The sequence below is a fragment of the Diaphorina citri genome, unplaced genomic scaffold, assembly GCF_000475195.1.
Source record: "Diaphorina citri unplaced genomic scaffold, Diaci psyllid genome assembly version 1.1 scaffold3303, whole genome shotgun sequence".
NCBI classification, from domain to species: Eukaryota; Metazoa; Arthropoda; class Insecta; order Hemiptera; family Psyllidae; genus Diaphorina; species Diaphorina citri.
In genome coordinates, this window is record NW_007380712.1 from 3,026 (window position 1) to 20,239 (window position 17,214).

At 39.3% G+C, this 17,214-nt stretch overlaps 2 protein-coding genes across 2 annotated transcripts; one reads left to right on the forward strand and one right to left on the reverse strand.

Annotated features, from left to right (window-relative positions):
* Nucleotides 1–329: 329 nt before the first annotated feature.
* LOC103520184 (guanylate kinase) lies at nt 330–2,514 on the reverse strand. The gene is made up of 3 exons (XM_026831411.1): nt 2,335–2,514; nt 1,322–1,385; nt 330–605 (listed from the first exon to the last, which is right to left on the reverse strand). Exons 1-3 carry the CDS (start codon nt 2,403–2,405, stop codon nt 330–332), a joined length of 411 nt encoding a protein of 136 aa, XP_026687212.1. The 5' UTR covers nt 2,406–2,514.
* Nucleotides 2,515–9,776: 7,262 nt separating this feature from the next.
* Nucleotides 9,777–17,207, forward strand: LOC103520185 (the record flags this gene model as incomplete). Its single annotated transcript, XM_026831410.1, has 6 exons — nt 9,777–9,995; nt 11,144–11,253; nt 14,114–14,462; nt 15,252–15,434; nt 16,263–16,424; nt 17,104–17,207. Coding segments are annotated over exons 2-6 (864 nt in total), but the record flags the coding sequence as incomplete, so codon positions are not given.
* Nucleotides 17,208–17,214: the final 7 nt, after the last annotated feature.

Sequence of the window (17,214 nt, forward strand, 5' to 3'; positions counted from 1 at the left end):
CTTCCTCTTTTAAAGATTTTCTCCCGTTGCACCTTTGATAAGTTTGGCAACGTAGCCCACTTTTTTGATGACTCATTCCACTCACAACCATCTGGATCGACGATAATTGTGAATTTTGAATAAGGTAGCTTCCATCTGTAAACTTTTTTTCAAATGGTTGAATCACTGTGCAATGTGGGAGGAAGCACTGTGCAATGTACCTTCCTTCCTCTTTTAAAGATTTTCTCCCGTTGCACTTTTGATAAGTTTGGCAACGTAGCCCACTTTTTTGATGACTCATTCCACTCACAACCATCTGGATCGACGATAATTGTGAATTTTGAATATTCTTACCATATCTCCGTAAATGCTATTTTCAACATGTTCCCTGAGGAAACGCTTGCTTCAACATAGCTCCTTAAGGAGTTCTTACCATAGCTCCTTAAGGAGTCCTTACCATAGCTCATGTCGCGTCGTGCCAAGTCAAGACGCCTCCTTAAAGAGTCCTCGGTTTCGGTGCCACGGCCCCGCAGCCTCGTCTCAAGTTCCTCTATACTGGGTGGCTTCACGAACACGTACACGGCGCCCGCCATCGCGCCCCCCGCCCGCTTCACCTGTTGTACACCCTGTAAGAAGGGAAAAAATAAAATACAGTAGAACCTCGATTGTTTCAACCTCCATTATTTCTATATACAAACTTCATTTTGCAATAAAAACCAATATGTATACACTCGCGAGGAGGTCCCTGGAGAAGGTTTTCCGAGTGTCCCGCCGATGGTTTTTATTTCAAAATTAAGTTATTTTCAGATTTAGATAATAGAATAGTGTCTATACTCTATACTGGATGGCTTCACGAACACGTACACGGCGCCCGCCATCGCGGCCCCCGCCCGCTTCACCTGTTGTATAAGGGAAAAAATTAAAGAACTGAAATACAGTAGAACCTCGATTATTTCAACTCTCTATTATTTCAACCCCAAAATCGGCATTGTTTTCTAGCTTTCAAAGGATTCAACAGGGTATTCATTCCCTATTTTGTGCTTTTGTGCCTAAATTTTGCCCCCTTTTTCCATTGTCTTATATTTCAACTTTGGATTATTTCAACTACCCTTGGTCCTAATTAGTTGAAATAATCGAGGTTCTACTGTATGCAAAATACCTGTTTATGAACACGAGTTCCTGAAAAGCAGGGCCGTATTTAAGGGGGGGGGTGTTTTTTTTAACATAGGCCAGGCTCCAAATTTTCAGATTCTGAACCACAGTAAAGGAGAAAAATGAAGCTCGAGGCGGGGGGCCGGCCCTGCTTGTGCCACGGATGGAGAAAGATGAAGTGGAGGTTTACCTGTACTTCGATGTCCAGAACGCATGTCTTACCACTGTTGATTACAGCTTCCACTGCTGCTCGGCTGAAATAAATGAATAAAAATGATCAAATCAATCCATCAAATCTCAAATTCTTTTTAGTAAAGCAGAGCTTTTTTACAACTTTTGTACATATCACAACATTACTGAGTGCCTCCTTTGCAATCCATTTCCATGTCCATAAGTGAACAAATAAAAGTCGTTTCTTTGTCTTGTCATGTTATTACCAATCAAATATATAAGACCTTGTATAGACTGCGAGAGTAAAGGGATTTTTCAGTCCTATGGTGGTAGTATAAACAAGATATATTCTATTCTATTTACTCACTGCAGCAAAATAGGAGTTTCCAAATTGGTGCTCACTGCAGCAAAATAGGAGTTTCCAAATAACTCAATAATCCTAACATCCAATGTTAACATTGTTTACCTACCATGCTGGCACCTGTCGCTATGCGCATTTATATTACATAGCTACTCATTTTCCTCACGAGGCTGAGTGAGCCCCGCAACAGTTAGTCACGGAATCAATCAGTTGCATGACACATTTTTTTTTACCCCGCCGGGAATCGAACCCGGGTCTCCCGCGTGCAAGGCGAGCGCAGTGACCACTACACCATGGGAGCTGACTAATAATAAAGGATGAATAAATTGTATTCGATTATGTGAAATAAATGTCAGTCACGAGACGAATTCTCTATGGAATTCAAAGAGAAACTAATTTGGACGTAATGGCGCCATCACACTTACTGCCACGAGTGCTTACGTACTGTTTCCACATTCGGAGATTTTCGAGTTGTGTGAGGAATACAACAGAAATTAAGGGGGGATATTAAGATATTTACAGCTAGATGATGGATATTAAGCGAATGGAAACACTGTGGGTAAACATTTGGCAGCCAGGGTGTTGAAGATGAGATAATTTCGGCCATTTTGTCGGCCACATTGACTGACTTTTGTTTTGCATAATAAAATACAACTAAGCTACACACTCACCTCGTTCCGTACAGGTTGGCGGCAAACTCGGCGTGCTCGAGAAACTCGCCGGCGGCTATACGTTCCTCCATGTCCGCCCGCGTTACAAAGTGATACGCCTTTCCGTCCACTTCCCCTGGACGCGGTCCGCGCGTCGTATGCGACACGGAAAACCCGAATCGGTCCGGATAGTCCTGGAAGAATAGAATAGAATATACCTTGTTTATCGATTTTTTTTTTTAAGAAAAAAAAAAAAAAAAAAAAAAAAAGTAAAAAACTGTCAATTTTGCTTTCTTTATGCCTGGTGTCACAGGCACAGTCACGACCAGCCTAGTTAGCTTGGTTCATAGTGCGTTTGCCTTGTAAGCGCTACATCGCGGGATCGATTTCCACCCGGGGCGGATTTTGTGTGATAAGGTTCGTTCTCGGAACGGCTGGCTTTCTCCTATCCTGGTCTTCATTCTCTCTTCGCTTTTGAGACGATAAGACCTTAGTAGTTATAATTCAATAGAAGATGTGCAAATTAATTCAAAACTAAGGTACCTACTAGAGGAGAATACCTGAGGAAAAGTGGTCCTCACTCGTTTTTCCCTATAGGATACCTAAGTGTCAACTTTGATAACATTCTAACACTGATAAAACGATTGAAACTTAAAATACGTAGGTATGTGCCTACAAAATTATCTAACGCCCTAAGCGGAACGTAATACAATCCAACGGTATATGATGTGTGATATGTCACACTGTGAGGCGATTATCTATGAACTACGCATGGATATGGAAACTAAAGGTTATTCTGTAATGACATTGAGAGAGTCTTTAGAAAAAATTCTCTCTGCAAGAACGGTAAGTATTCAGAGAAGGACATGGATAATTTCAACCTCCATTATTTCAACTCTCTATTATATCAATACCAAAAATCGGGGTTTTTCCCTATCATTCAAGGAAATCCTACTCTATCAGGGGAAGAGATAATTGAAAGTGTTCAAATAATGAGACCAATGACAAAAAAAAAAAACAATATCGAAGACGTGTTTTTTCTATTTGTTTCTCAGTTTGTTTTATTTAATTTCAAAATAAAAAGGCATTTCTACCCTATTTTGTTCTTTTATACCACTAAATTTGGCCCTATTTTCATTGTTCAATACAGAATTTCAATTATTTCAAGTTTTATACAGAACCTCGATAATTTCAACTACCCTCGGTCCCAATTAGTTGAAATAATCGAGGTTCTACTGTATTCAGAGAAGGACATGGATGGATGGCATCAAGGAATGGACCGACACACAGGACAATCAAGAGGCTGGCACAAGGAGCAACAAAGTAGAGAGAGATCATTTTTTTTCCTTTTCTTCAAAAGGTTTGACAGAGGGAGAGGGAACTGTAACTGCTAAGGTCTTATCATCCCGAAATCGAAGAGAGAAGAAAGACAGGACAGGAAAAAGCCAGCTGTTCCGAGAACGAACATTATCTGTTCAGGATAAAATCCGCCCCAGGTGGGAATCGAACCCGCGGCCTAGCACTTACAAGGCAGACGCACTACCAACTAAGCTAACTAGGCTGGTGGAGAGAATTGGAGAATGAAGAAATATAGAGCTGCCTTCTCCCATAAAAGATTCAACCTATGAATGAATAAATGAAATTATTCAGAGGGCCTGACAAAAAAAAATTAAAGTTCCTTTTTGTGTTTAACCTAACCCTATAATAACAATGATCACTGCTCATTTGTAAAAGCTCCTTAATGTAACAATATGAACGGTAAGTATTCAGAGAAGGACATGGATAATTTCAACCTCCATTATTTCAACTCTCTATTATATCAATTCCAAAAATCGGGGGTTTTCCCTATCTTTCAAGGAAATCCTACTCTATCAGGGGAAGAGATAATTGAAAGTGTTCAAATAATGAGACCAATGACGAAAAAAACAATATCGAAGACGTGTTTTTCTATTTGTTTGTTGTTTCTTAGTTCGTTTTATTTAATTTCAAAATAAAAAGGTATTTCTACCCTATTTTGTTCTTTTATACCACTAAATTTGGCCCTATTTTCATTGTTTTATACAGAACCTTGATAATTTCAACTACCCTCGGTACCAATTAGTTGAAATAATCGAGGTTCTACTGTATTCAGAGGACATGGATGGATGGCATCAAGGAATGGACCAACACACAGGACAATCAAGAGGCTGGCACAAGGAGCAAGAAAGTGGAGAGAGATCATTTTTTTTTTTTCCTTTTCTTCAAAAGGTTTGACAGAGGGAACTGTAACTGCTAAGGTCTTATCGTCCCAAAATCGAAGAGAGAAGGAAGACAGGACAGGAAAAAGCCAGCTGTTCCGAGAACGAACATTATCTGTTCAGGATAAAATCTGCCCCAGGAGGGAATCGAACCCGTGGCCTAGCACTTACAAGGCAGACGCACTACCAACTAAGCTAACTAGGCTGGTGGAGAGAATTGGAGAATGAAGAAATATAGAGCTGCCTTCTCCCATAAAAGATGCAACCTATGAATGAATAAATGAAATTATTCAGAGGGCCTGACAATGAAAATTAAAGTTCCTTTTTGTGTTTAACCTAACCCTATAATAACAATGATCACTGCTCATTTGTAAAAGCTCCTTAATGTAACAATATTTCATTGACAGTACTTCTGAACAAGTAAAAGGGTAGGTACCAGTGTTATTATAGGGTTAGGTTAAACACAAAAAGGAGCTTCCTTCTTTATTATCAAGGCTTCTGAATAATTAGAAAAAAAAAGTTAAAATTTCTCTTTCTCTTGCTCCCTCTCTTCATAGCCTAGCCAAGCCCTGTTCATAACTAAAACCACCGGGTTAGTATTCAGAAGGAGAATAGAGAAACATTATACTAACCCGTCTTAGAAGGGGTTGTGTTACCCTCGTTAGTTGATGGGATTGCATCAGGTATGTCACCCATTGTAAAAAAAAACAAAAAAAAATTAAAATTTCTCTTTCTCTTGCTCCTTCTCTTCATACCCTAGCCAAGTGCTGTTCATAACTAAAACCACCAGGTTAGTATTCAGAAGGAGAATAGAGAAGCATTATACTAACCCGTCTTAGAAGGGGTTGTGTTACCCTCGTTAGTTGATGGGATTGCATCAGGTATGTCACCCATTGTAAAAAAAAAATATATTATTACTTATAAGAAAAAAGAATTTTCAAAGGACTAGGTAAGTTTTGATTGACTTATTTTGGTACACACAATAGGTAAAACAATTGAAAGATTAAAAAGAATTTTAGATGAAAACAGATTTTTTTTTTTGTAATGGTGTTTTATGTTAATTTTATTTCAAATGGCCATTTCACCAGTTATAGCATCATTTGAGTTGTATAGAACAGTTCAATAATGATGGTGTAACAGGCAAAATGGCCATATGAAATAAAATTAAAAACATCACAATATTATATATATAAAAAAGGAAAAAAAATCAAGAGTTCTTATTCCCATCTCTGAAATTATTTTTAACAAAAAAGAATTAGCTACTTTTCTTTTTTGTGTGGCTAATGACATTCAACGTTGTGCTCCTTTTAAAACTTTGGTAATTATGCACAAGTCATGTCCGTGGAAAAGAAAAGCTCCTTTTTGTATTCAACCTAACCCTATAATAACACTAACCACTGCTCTAATTGTGAAAACTCTTTCTTGTGTTTAACCTAACCCTATAATAACACTGGTCACTGCTTGTTTGTGCCAGGTCCTTTGGTACAAACACCTTTACAAATCTTCAAAAAATAACCGGGGTTTCATTTGTGCCACACAGTACGAGTAACAAAAGGCGCCTTCTGCTTGGTTCAAAGGTTTTCAAAGCGGACGCCTTAAATTTTTTTTTTTTTTTTTTTTTTTTTTTTTTTTTTTTTTTTTTTGGGTGACCGTCCTTTGGTAGCAACATTCCACGGACATGACTTCTGCACAAGTACCAAAACTTTTTTTTTTCTTTTTTGTCTCTTAAATTTTGTTCTGCCTGGGAAGGAAAAAATAGGTTAGGATTATTAAATTATTATACATAATCCTCTTCCTTTAGAAATAGGCTACTATAATTAAGTTGGTCAAATTTTCTAACAATATTAAGATTTTTTTTTCAATGTGAGCACCTAGGTATGCCTTTGCTTAGATGAAAAAAAAAAAAAAAAAAAAAAAACGGATTTGGGTTTTAATACTTACTTAATAATGGTTAATGTAAGTAAAAACATCTTTCTTTTGTTCCTATACCTTTCGACTACTTTAGAGGAACAGTTTTCTTCTGTGTGATTTATTTCATTGAATTTCTTATTATGCAATTTCTTTGTGTTATTATGTCACAACTTTGGTGCTCACTGCAGCATTGTAGGATTTTTCCCAATAAGTATCTCAATAACACCAGTGGCGGCATTACCAGTGTAAGTAAAAAGATTATTGAAATATTGAAATTGATTGCAAAGGAGGCACTTATCCACAAAAGTTGTGAAAAAGCTCCGCTTTACCACAAAGAATTTGAGATTTAATTTTAAATTTATTTTTTTATTTAAGGACCATAAGGACCTGATTAATTTGGCTTGAAGAACCAATTCCTAACTATTATGACCTGAAGGACCAACAACATTCTTTTCTTTCTTTCTTTTTTGAAGAGGTTTGATAGCGGGAATTGTAACTGCCAAGATCATATTGTCCTAAAATCAAAAAAGTAAAAAAGAAGACAGGATAGAAGAAAGCCAGTCGTTCCGAGAACGAACTTTATCCCTTCCAGGATAAAATCTGTCCGACCAGTTGCGGCATTACCAGTGTAAAAAGATTATTGAAATATTGAAAATGATTGCAAAGGAGGCACTTACTTAGTAATGTTGTGATATCCACAAAAGTTGTGAAAAAGCTCCGCTTTACCACAAACAATTTGAGATTTAATTTTATTTTATTTTATTATTATTTTTTTTTTTTTAAGGACCATAAGGACCTGATTAATCTGGCTTGAAGAACCAATTCCTAACTATTATGGCCTGAAGGACCAACAACATTCTTTTCTTTCTTTCTTTCTTTTTTGAAGAGGTTTGATAGTGGGAATTGTAACTGCCAAGATCATATCGTCCTGAAATCAAAAAAGTAAAAAAGAAGACAGGATAGAAGAAAGCCAGTCGTTCCGAGAACGAACTTTATCCCTTCCAGGATAAAATCTGTCCCGGGTGGGAATCGAACCCGCGGCCTAGCGCTTACAAGGCAGATGCACTACCAACCAAGCTAACTACAGTTGAATCAAACTAAAAAAAAAAAAAAACTGGACTTGTGTACTTACAGTGTTACTAAAAAAACTGGCCTTGTGTACAGTGTGTAATTCCATAGTACATCATCATATCTTCCTTTACAAATCTTCAAAAAATAACCGGGGTTTCATTTGTGCCACACATTACGAGTAACAAAAGGCGCCTTCTGCTTGGTTCAAAGGTTTTCATAGCGGACGCCTTTAGTTTTTTTTTTTTTTTTTTATGTAAGTAGGCTAGCTCTCTTCTAAGAAAATAATTCTTTAGTGGCAACCTCTTTGGTGGCTATCACCATTAATATCTTTTTTATATTTATAAATTTCTCCATCCTTTTCATTGTTAAACCTATGTATGTACTTTGTTTGATGTAAATAAATGAGGCCTGTTTAAACTGTTGGCATAATGGGACTTTTTAGTCTTAGCCGACAGTATAAATAAGGTATATTAAATAAAATACCTTACCTGACGTACCTTACTGTACCGTTTTACCTGACCATACTATTTTGGCACCATATTATACTTTTATTCGTTTTCGTCCCTAATTTGGGCACCACTGCGAGTTTTGAAAAATCCGTTCTTAGGATACCTTTACTTACTAAAAGGCAAGACAACTATCTTACTTACAAACTTCATGTAAATTGACCCACCCGTTTTGGCCATGGGTCGATTTTTAGTAGTTTTTTGGTCATAGTTTGGAAACCACTGCGAGTTTCGGAAAATCCGTTCTTAATGGGCCTATCCAAATCAAAAGGAAGCTATTCTCGAAGTTTCATCAAAATCGGTCCAGCCGTTTCGGCTGTGCGTTGATTATGAACGATTTTATGAATGAGTCAGGGTTTACTCTTTTATTAATATAGTTATAGATAGATACAGGGTGTTTCCAGTGTTATCAACTCTATAAGTAACATTACGAGAATTTATTTTATTCTTAGGTACTTTAATTATTATTTATTTTTCATTTTAAGAAGCGTTAATTGATTCAATTTTTGTCCACCCTGAATATGTTCCTAGACAACATAGAAAGAACTAGGTATCTCCTCGTTGATTCACCCTGTAGAATGTTTATCTCAACTATTATTTTGTTTTAATTAAACTGCTATCATCCAGAGATAATAACAATAATAATATCTGCAGTTTACAACTACAATGCCCGGTGGTTCTCAGCCTACATACTTAGGTCCATTGCTCCGATATCCCTCTACAATATTAGTTTTAATACTTTTAATGCAATGTAGGGTAAGTGTACCTACCTAAAAACTGACCAGGGGTGTGTTTTTTTTTTTTTTTTTTTTTTTTTTATAATGTGGTTTTTTGGATTTTTCTCGGAAACGAAGCCGAAGTTAAGAAAATGACCCACAGAACCTTGCTGGAAATGATGAGATCTACTTACCCTGAGCCGTTGTCAGTGTTTTTCTGGCGCACGCTGTATGACTCCCTATCGTTTTCATCGGTTTGGCATTGCAGCCGACTACGCGCCACTCAAAGTAGTGTGAGACCAGCCTTATAGCCCATCCCACTTGTTGTGAGATTCACACAATTATTTTCCGAATGTCCTGTCCTTGTAGGCAATGAAATTTCAATGAGAGTGTTCCCACGACACGATTTTTTTTTATTTCCTCGAAGAAGTGGAAACGGTCCTTTAACCCTAGAAGGGAAGACGTGAGTAAATTTCACCGTGACTCACACCTCTTTTATTTTCGTGATAATTGTATTTTTTTTTTTTTTTTTAAATAATTAAATTGATGTTTTGAAACTTGAAACATATCCATTTTTTTAATTCTGCATCTCATCGTCGCTAAAACCGCTCTTTTTTTTTAATTATTGACTGAAAATCACGTCTACCCTACAAAAATACCTAAAAAACAGTCCCATTGAACTTGTGTGGGACTTGCTAATGGTCCAGGGGAGTAAGAGGGCCTCAGTTTGGGAAACGCTGCGACACGAGCATGTCAATGTACAGGTAAGTCGATGATTCGTAGCATGTTGGTTTGTGGAGAAGGTCCCGGGTTCGATAAGGTTAAGCTCTTCCATCCCTTCGCTTCTCACCTGCCTCGGTGGTGTAGTGGTCAAGGCGCTCGTCTGGTAAACAGGAGGGCGTGGGTTCAATCCCAGCCGAGGTATGGAATTTTATCCTCAATATAATTTGAGAACTTGACCACAATAATAGTAGTAGCCTACTGCTGAAGTAAAGGGACTTTTCAGTCCTATGCAAGCAGTATAAATAAGCACTATTATTATTATTTTCAGAACATCCCCGCGCTTCGCTCGCTCCTCCGGCCCCCCGCCTACCACACTATCGAGACCCTGCTACCTTCCTACACGACCACCCTGTATAACGCCCTGCAAGACAAGATAGAGCAGCTACAGAACCACAGTCTGAATGATAGCTTTGAACCGGATGAGTATTCTGACTTGCTCACCCAGGCTGAAATACAAGGTAAAGATCGTCTAGGAGTCTAGGGGTTTTCAATTGAACTTTTTTTATGAAGGGAAAATAACTGATGCAATTCACATGGTTTTTATTTTCCTTTAAGTAAAGAAAAAAACTAATTGTTCTAGCATTTGAAACCGACCAACCTTTTTTTTAAGAGGTTTGACAGAGGGAACTGTAACTGCTAAGGTCTTATCGTCCCGAAATCGAAGAGAGAAGGAAGACAGGATAGGACCCAGGCTGAAATACAAGGTAAAGATCGTCTAGGGGTTTTCAATTGAACTTTTTTTTCTGAAGGGAAAATAACTGATGCAATTCACATGGTTTTTATTTTCCTTTAAGTAAAGAAACAATTTTTCCTTTTATTTTCCTTTAAGTAAATTGTTCTAGCATTTGAAACCGACCAACCTTTTTTTTTAAAGAGGTTTGACAGAGGGAACTGTAACTGCTAAGGTCTTATCGTCCCGAAATCGAAGAGAGAAGGAAGAGACAGGATATAGAAGAAAGCTAGCCGTTCCGAGAACGAACATTATCCCATCAGGATAGAATCCGCCCCGGGCGGGAATCGAACCCGCGGCCTAGCGCTTACAGGGCAGACGCACTACCAACTAAGATAACTAGGCTGGCCAACCTAGTTTTATTTAAAGAGGTTTGATTGTAGAATTCGATTTTCGCCCGGGCAGATTTTATCAGTTAAGTACTATTACTATGTGCTTGAATTCTCAAAAAAAGCTCTTTTTTTTCATAGCTAAGCAAGGCCCTTTGATGTAAACCTTATGTATTATACTGTTAAGTAAATCCATAAAATACACGAGACCTTGTTTAGACTGCTGGGGTAAGGGGACTTTTTAGTCTCATTCGAGCAGGATACCTAAACAAGGCATATTCTACTATAGGCTGGGATTGACCCCGCGCCCTTCTGTTTACCAGGCGAGCGTCTTGACCACTACGCCACCGAGGCAGGTACTAAATGTTAAGGTAGAAACACACTACCTTCACGTCACGTCACATGAAGTCATGGGGAGTCAGAAAGATGTAGTTCAAAGTTTTCCCATAATTTTGTAGGTAATCTCGTTCAGGACAGCCACACTATCATCACGTGAGCTCACGTGACGTGATGGTAAGTGTGTTTCTACTTTTATTCTCATTTCCAGGTTATTTGTCCCAACTGAACATTGAACATGTGTGGGACTTGCTAATGGTCCAGGGGAGTAAGAGGGCCTCAGTTTGGGAAACGCTGCGACACCAGCATGTCAATGTACAGGTAAGTCGATGATTCGTAGCATAGTGGTTTGCGGAGAAGGTCCCGGGTTCGATTCCCGGCGGAGTCGGAAGTATTTTACGGGTTATTTCAACGACATTAGTGTTGCTGGTTATTTTTACCGTTTTTACGATACTTTGTCTATTTCAGTATATTTTTATCAAGTAATGTTGTGATATCCACAAAAGTTGTGAAAAAGCTCTGTTTTACCAGTACTGCTTTGAGATTATGGTTTGCGGAGAAGGTCCCGTGTTCGATTCCCGACGGAGTCGGAAGTATTTTACGGGTTATTTGAACGACATTAGTGTTGCTGGTTATTTTTACCGTTTTTACGATACTTGTCTGTTTCAGTATATTTTTATCAAGTAATGTTGGGATATCCACAAAAGTTGTGAAAAAGCTCTGCTTTACTACAAAGACTTTGATTTTTTTTTTTTTTTTTTGTTTTTAGAATAATGGGCCAATTATTATTATTAGTTATTGGAATGTGCCAAGATTAATAAAAATAATAAACTGATATAGCGGGGGGACTTTAAACAGGGAAGATACCAAATGAGGTTTATTCTATTCAATTGTAACCATCTTTTTCTTAGAAACTTTATTTTAATCAGCCTAGGAGAAGATCTCTGTATTATAAAATGTTTTTCAAAATAAATGTATTTCTTTCTTCGATTTCGGGACGATAAGGACCTTAGCAGTTACAGTTCCCTCTTCCTCTATCAAAGCTCTTAAAAAAAAAAAAAAAAAAAAAAAAAAACCAAGCGCGCGAGGACCCGGGGCTAGTAGCCAGAATGTTGGCGCGAGAGGAGATGTGCCTCCCGTCAAGAAGGGGTCGTGTCTTTGTAAGTGTATTTGGGCCAGCCTAGTTCGCTTGGAAGGTAGCGCGTCTACCTTGTAAACGCTAGGCCGCGGGTTCGATTCCTGCTCGGGAGCGGATTTTATCCTAAACAGATGAGGCTAAGGTCGATCTTCCCCTGAAAAGGTTAGGTATCCCTGATATAAACTAATCAGGTATTAATGAGCATTATTATTATTATTATCTGGTTATCAGGACGAGGTTGGCTCCGGCGTTAACCTCGCCTAGTGGTTACCTTCCACTCAAGAGTACATTATTATTAATACTATTATTTTCAAGAGCAGCATCCGTGGCCGAGTGTATATCACACTAGGCTTGCACGCAGGAAGCCCGGGTTCGATTCCCGGCGGGGTCGATGAGACCTTGGCAGTTACAGCTCCCTCTATCAAACTTCTTTTTACTGTATTCGGGAAGAATCTTTTTATACCTAGCTAGGTTTTTTGCAATATTTTTCCTTTATCTATTTTAAAAGCTGTTTTTCAATTTTTTAAAAGATCTCTTATTTTATTTTTCATGTCAGTCAAAGTCAACTTATTTAAGACTGGAGCTGACACCCTACCATATTGTATTCTATTGTATTATATTTTTCCGAATAAACTGAGAATTTTACTTATAACTAAGTTAAGTTTATAACTTCTTAATTTTATTAATTATAACTTGATTTTATTATCTTTCCCTGTCAGAATTAGTCAAGGAGGCTCTTAGTAATGCTGTGATATCCACAAAGATTGTAAAGAAGCTCTCAGCTTCACCACAAATAAATCATGATTTAGATTTTTTATTTTCAAGTTGGAAACCTCTTCACATTTTTTCTCTCTCATCACATGCTTCCCCTTTTTGGGTAGAACACAAAAAAAAAAAGAGTTTTCTTTTCCATTGTCATGGCTTCTGAATAATTACTGGCATATTCTAATACAAAAAGAAAAAAAAAAAATCTTTTTTCAGATGGATCGAATCCTGTATCAAAGAGACCTTGCCCCCCAGCACAGAACTCGAGAGCAACCTACGGAATGGGATCGTGCTAGCCAAACTCGGCCACTATCTGGACCCGGAAATAGTTCCCGAGAGCAAGATCTATGATTCAGACTTTGCCGTGTACAACAGAGTGGGCCTGAGATTTCGGCATACGGATAACATTAACTATTTCATCAAAGCGGTCACCGCAACGGATCTACCTAAGGTGATTTTATTATTATTTCAAGCAACCTCCTTGGCCGAGTGGGTATCTTGCATGCAGGAGGTCCGGGTTCTATTCCCAGTGGGACCGAGTTTTTTTTTTTGCCCTGTTCTTAGAGTTCGAGGTGGACTTGGCCTCGTGAGGACATGTGAGTAGGTAGCTAATAATAATAGTGCTTATTTATACTGCTTGCTGTTGAGAGCCGCAGTCTCTAAAGTCATGATAACCATGTTGTTAGCCAACCTCCGAAACGGAGACGGCACCTGAAGAAGAAGAATACTGCTTGCATAGGACTGAAAAGTCCCTTTACTCCAGCAGTAGGCTACTACTATTATTGTGGTAAAATTCCTCAACTTATATTTAGGATAAAATTCCATACCTCAGCTGGGATTAAACCCACGCCCTCCTGTTTACCAGGCGTGCACTCAGCCTTGTGAGGACAATTGAATAGCTACTTGATTCGAGTAGCGACCAGTTGCTAGGAGAAAAAATACAAATCAAATCAAATCTCAAATTCTTTGTGGTAAAGCAGAGCTTTTTCACAACTTTTGTGGGTATCACAACATTATTTTGCAATCAATTTTCATATTTCAATAATCCTTTTACACTGGTAATGCCGCCACTAGTCGCTACTCGATTAAAGTAGCTTCTCACTTGTCCTCACGAGGCTGAGTGCACCCCAAACTCCAAGCACAGAGCCGAAAAAACCTCGGCCCCGACGGGAATCGAACCCGGACCTCCTGCGTGCAAGCCTAGAGTGATACCCACTCGGGCACGGAGGTTGCTGCTGGCTACTTAATAATAATAAAAAAATACAAATTCTATTTCAGAACATCGTCCGTGATCACGAGTCCTACTACCACACGGCTCTCGATTCCTACCTCTCCACGCACCCCACCTCCGCTCTCCCGTCGAACGAAAAGCTCGCCACCCTCCAGCGTCTCATATACAACGCGAACGAGAGCGCCCTTACCGCCAAACACCGTCGCGACCTACTCCGCCAGATCAACTCGCTGCTCGGGCGGATGATCGAGTCTCGCGCGCGAGGACCCGAGGGGGCTAGTAGCCAGAATGTTGGCCGGGCAGGAGACGTGGCTCCCGCCAAGGAGGAAAAGCGCCCGGGTCAGGATGTTGGCGCGGGAGGAGACGGGGTTCCCGCCAAGGAGGGATCGTGTATTGGTAAGTGTATTTGGGTCAGGATGTTGGCGCGGGAGGAAACGTGGTTCCCGCTAAGGAGGGATCGTGTCTTGGTAAGCGTATTTGGGCCAGCCTAGTTCGTTTGGAAGGTAGCGCGTCTACCTTGTAAACGCTAGGCCGCGGGTTCGATTCCTGCTCGGGAGCGGATTTTATCCTAAACAGATGAGGCTCGTTCTTGGAACGGCTGGCTTTTTCCTATGCTGTCTTCCTTCTCTCATCGCTTTCGGGACGCTGAGACCTTGGCAGTTACAGCTCCCTCTATCAAACTTCTTTTTACTGTATTCGGGTCGGGATGTTGGCAGGGGAACGACGTAATTGTCGCCAATTAAGAATGTTGTCCTGCCAATTGGTACGTGATTTTTTTTTCGAATAAACTGAGAATTTTACTTATAACTAAGTTAAGTTTATAACTTCTTAATTTTATTAATTATAACTTGATTTTATTATCTTTCCCAGATACGGCTAATCGACCCCTGCGTTCGGTCAAATTGACGGCCAGTTTTTGTCGGCCTTGCCTGTCTTCCTTCTCTCATCGCTTTCGGGACGATGAGACCTTGGCAGTTACAGCTCCCTCTATCAAACTTCTTTCTACTGTATTTGGGTCGGGATGTTGGCAGGGGAACGACGTAATTGTCGCCAATTAAGGATGTTGTCCTGCCAATTGGTACGTGATTTTTTTTCCGAATAAACTGAGAATTTTACTTATAACTAAGTTCAGTTTATAACTTCTTAATTTTATTTATTATAACTTGATTTTATTATCTTTCCCAGATACGGCTAATCGACCCCTGCGTTCGGTCAAATTGACGGCCAGTTTTTGTCGGCCTTGGTCTAGTGCGGCCGCCAACGGAGGCCGACAATGGGCCAGTGTGTCGGCTTCGGGGCTGAACAAAATGGCCGCCAAACAGACACCTTGTGCGAATGGAGAGAGTGGAAATGGAGTCACTCAGTCAGGTAATGGTGATAAAATAAATTGGTCCTTCGGGCCGGATTAAATAAAAGTCACATAAATTGGTCCTTCGGGCCGGATTAAATAAAAGTCACATAAATTGGTCCAGGCCGGATTAAATAAAAGTCACATAATGGAGGAGTTGCATTTGGGAAAATATTATTAATAAAAGGTCGATTCTTACGTAAAAAGTTGTGAAAAATCCAAATCATTGGTCCTTAGCCGGATTAAATAAAAGTCACATAAATTGGTCCTTCGGGCCGGATTAAATAAGTCACATAAATTGGTCCTTCGGGCCGGATTAAATAAAAGTCACATAACTTGGTCCGAGCCGGATTGAATAAAACTCACATAAATTGGTCCTTCGGGCCGGAAAAAATAAAATAAAAATTGGTCCTTTGAGCCGGATTAAATAAAATTTCCTCTCATTTATTCGAGAATTTGACCACAATAATGGAGCCTAAGGCTTTGGTGGTAGAGAACGCCTCTGGCGTTAACCTCGCCCGGTTATCTTCCACTGAAGAATCTGTTATGATGATTATTATTATTATTTTTTTTTTTTTTTTGGTTCGTTTCGGCCTCAAAGTACCACGGAACTCTATGGTTTTTGCTTTCTCTTGTGCCAGTATATCTTCATCCTAGAAGAATGGTCGGCCTTTCTCTCCTCAGACCACTTGCTGATTATTATTATTACAAATAAATGAATGAAACAATGTTGTTATAGTTCCCTCAATTAAACCTAAAATAGTGAAAATAAAAATAAAACCTTCTCAGACATTCTCGTGCTTTTTGGTTGTTTCTATTTCATTGTATTCTTCGTGAATTTCTTTCAGCTACAGCTACGTCTCATCAAGTCCCTGTTCTAGGCTACAAGGCCTGCTTGAATGAACTGTACGATCTACTCTCTCACGATTCCATGGAATTGAAGAGCTCGGTCAGTAGGTTCGCTCTACCTGTCTACTTTGAAGATTTACTCGAAGAAAAACAACATGCAGGTATGTATATGTAGGTTTCCTCTCCCCATTTTCCGTTTTTTGCGCTAGATAAAACAAGACAACGAAATAATGACCCTTTCAAATCTTGCGTTCTTATTGGGACACCCTTTATTACCAAGATGTATAGGAAACCTCTACAAGGCAATGAAAAAGTATTACATTGGGTCCAAATTTTTTCAGGCATTTTTTTTTGATTCCATGGAATTGAAGAGCTCGGTCAGTAGGTTCGCTCTACCCCTCTACTGTGAAGATTTACTCGAAGAAAAACAACATGCAGGTATGTAAATATAGGTTTCCTCTCCCCATTTGACGTTTTTTGTGCTAGATAAAACAAGACAACAAAATAATGACCCTTTCAAATCTTGCGTTCTTATTGGGATACCCTTTATTACCAAGATGTATAGGAAACCTCTACAAGGCAATGAAAAAGTATTACATTGGGTCCAAATTTTTTCAGGCATTTTTTTTACGAAGAGGTTTGACAGAGGGAACTGTAACTGCTATGGTCTTATCGTCCCGAAATAGAAAGAAGGAAGACAGAATAGGAAAAAACCAGCCGTTCCGAGGACGAACATTATCCGTTCAGGATAAAATCCGCCACGGGCGGGAATCGAACCGCGGCCTAGCGCTTACAAGGCAGACGCGCTACCAACCAGGCTAACTAGGTTTTTTTTTCCAGGTGAAATCAGCTACCCTCGTCTCCAGTCGATTCTGGCGCACTGCAACTGTGTGGCCAACATTTCCAAGTCTCTCGACACCTCCCTGCCAGCGCTGTTCTGGGACGCGCTCC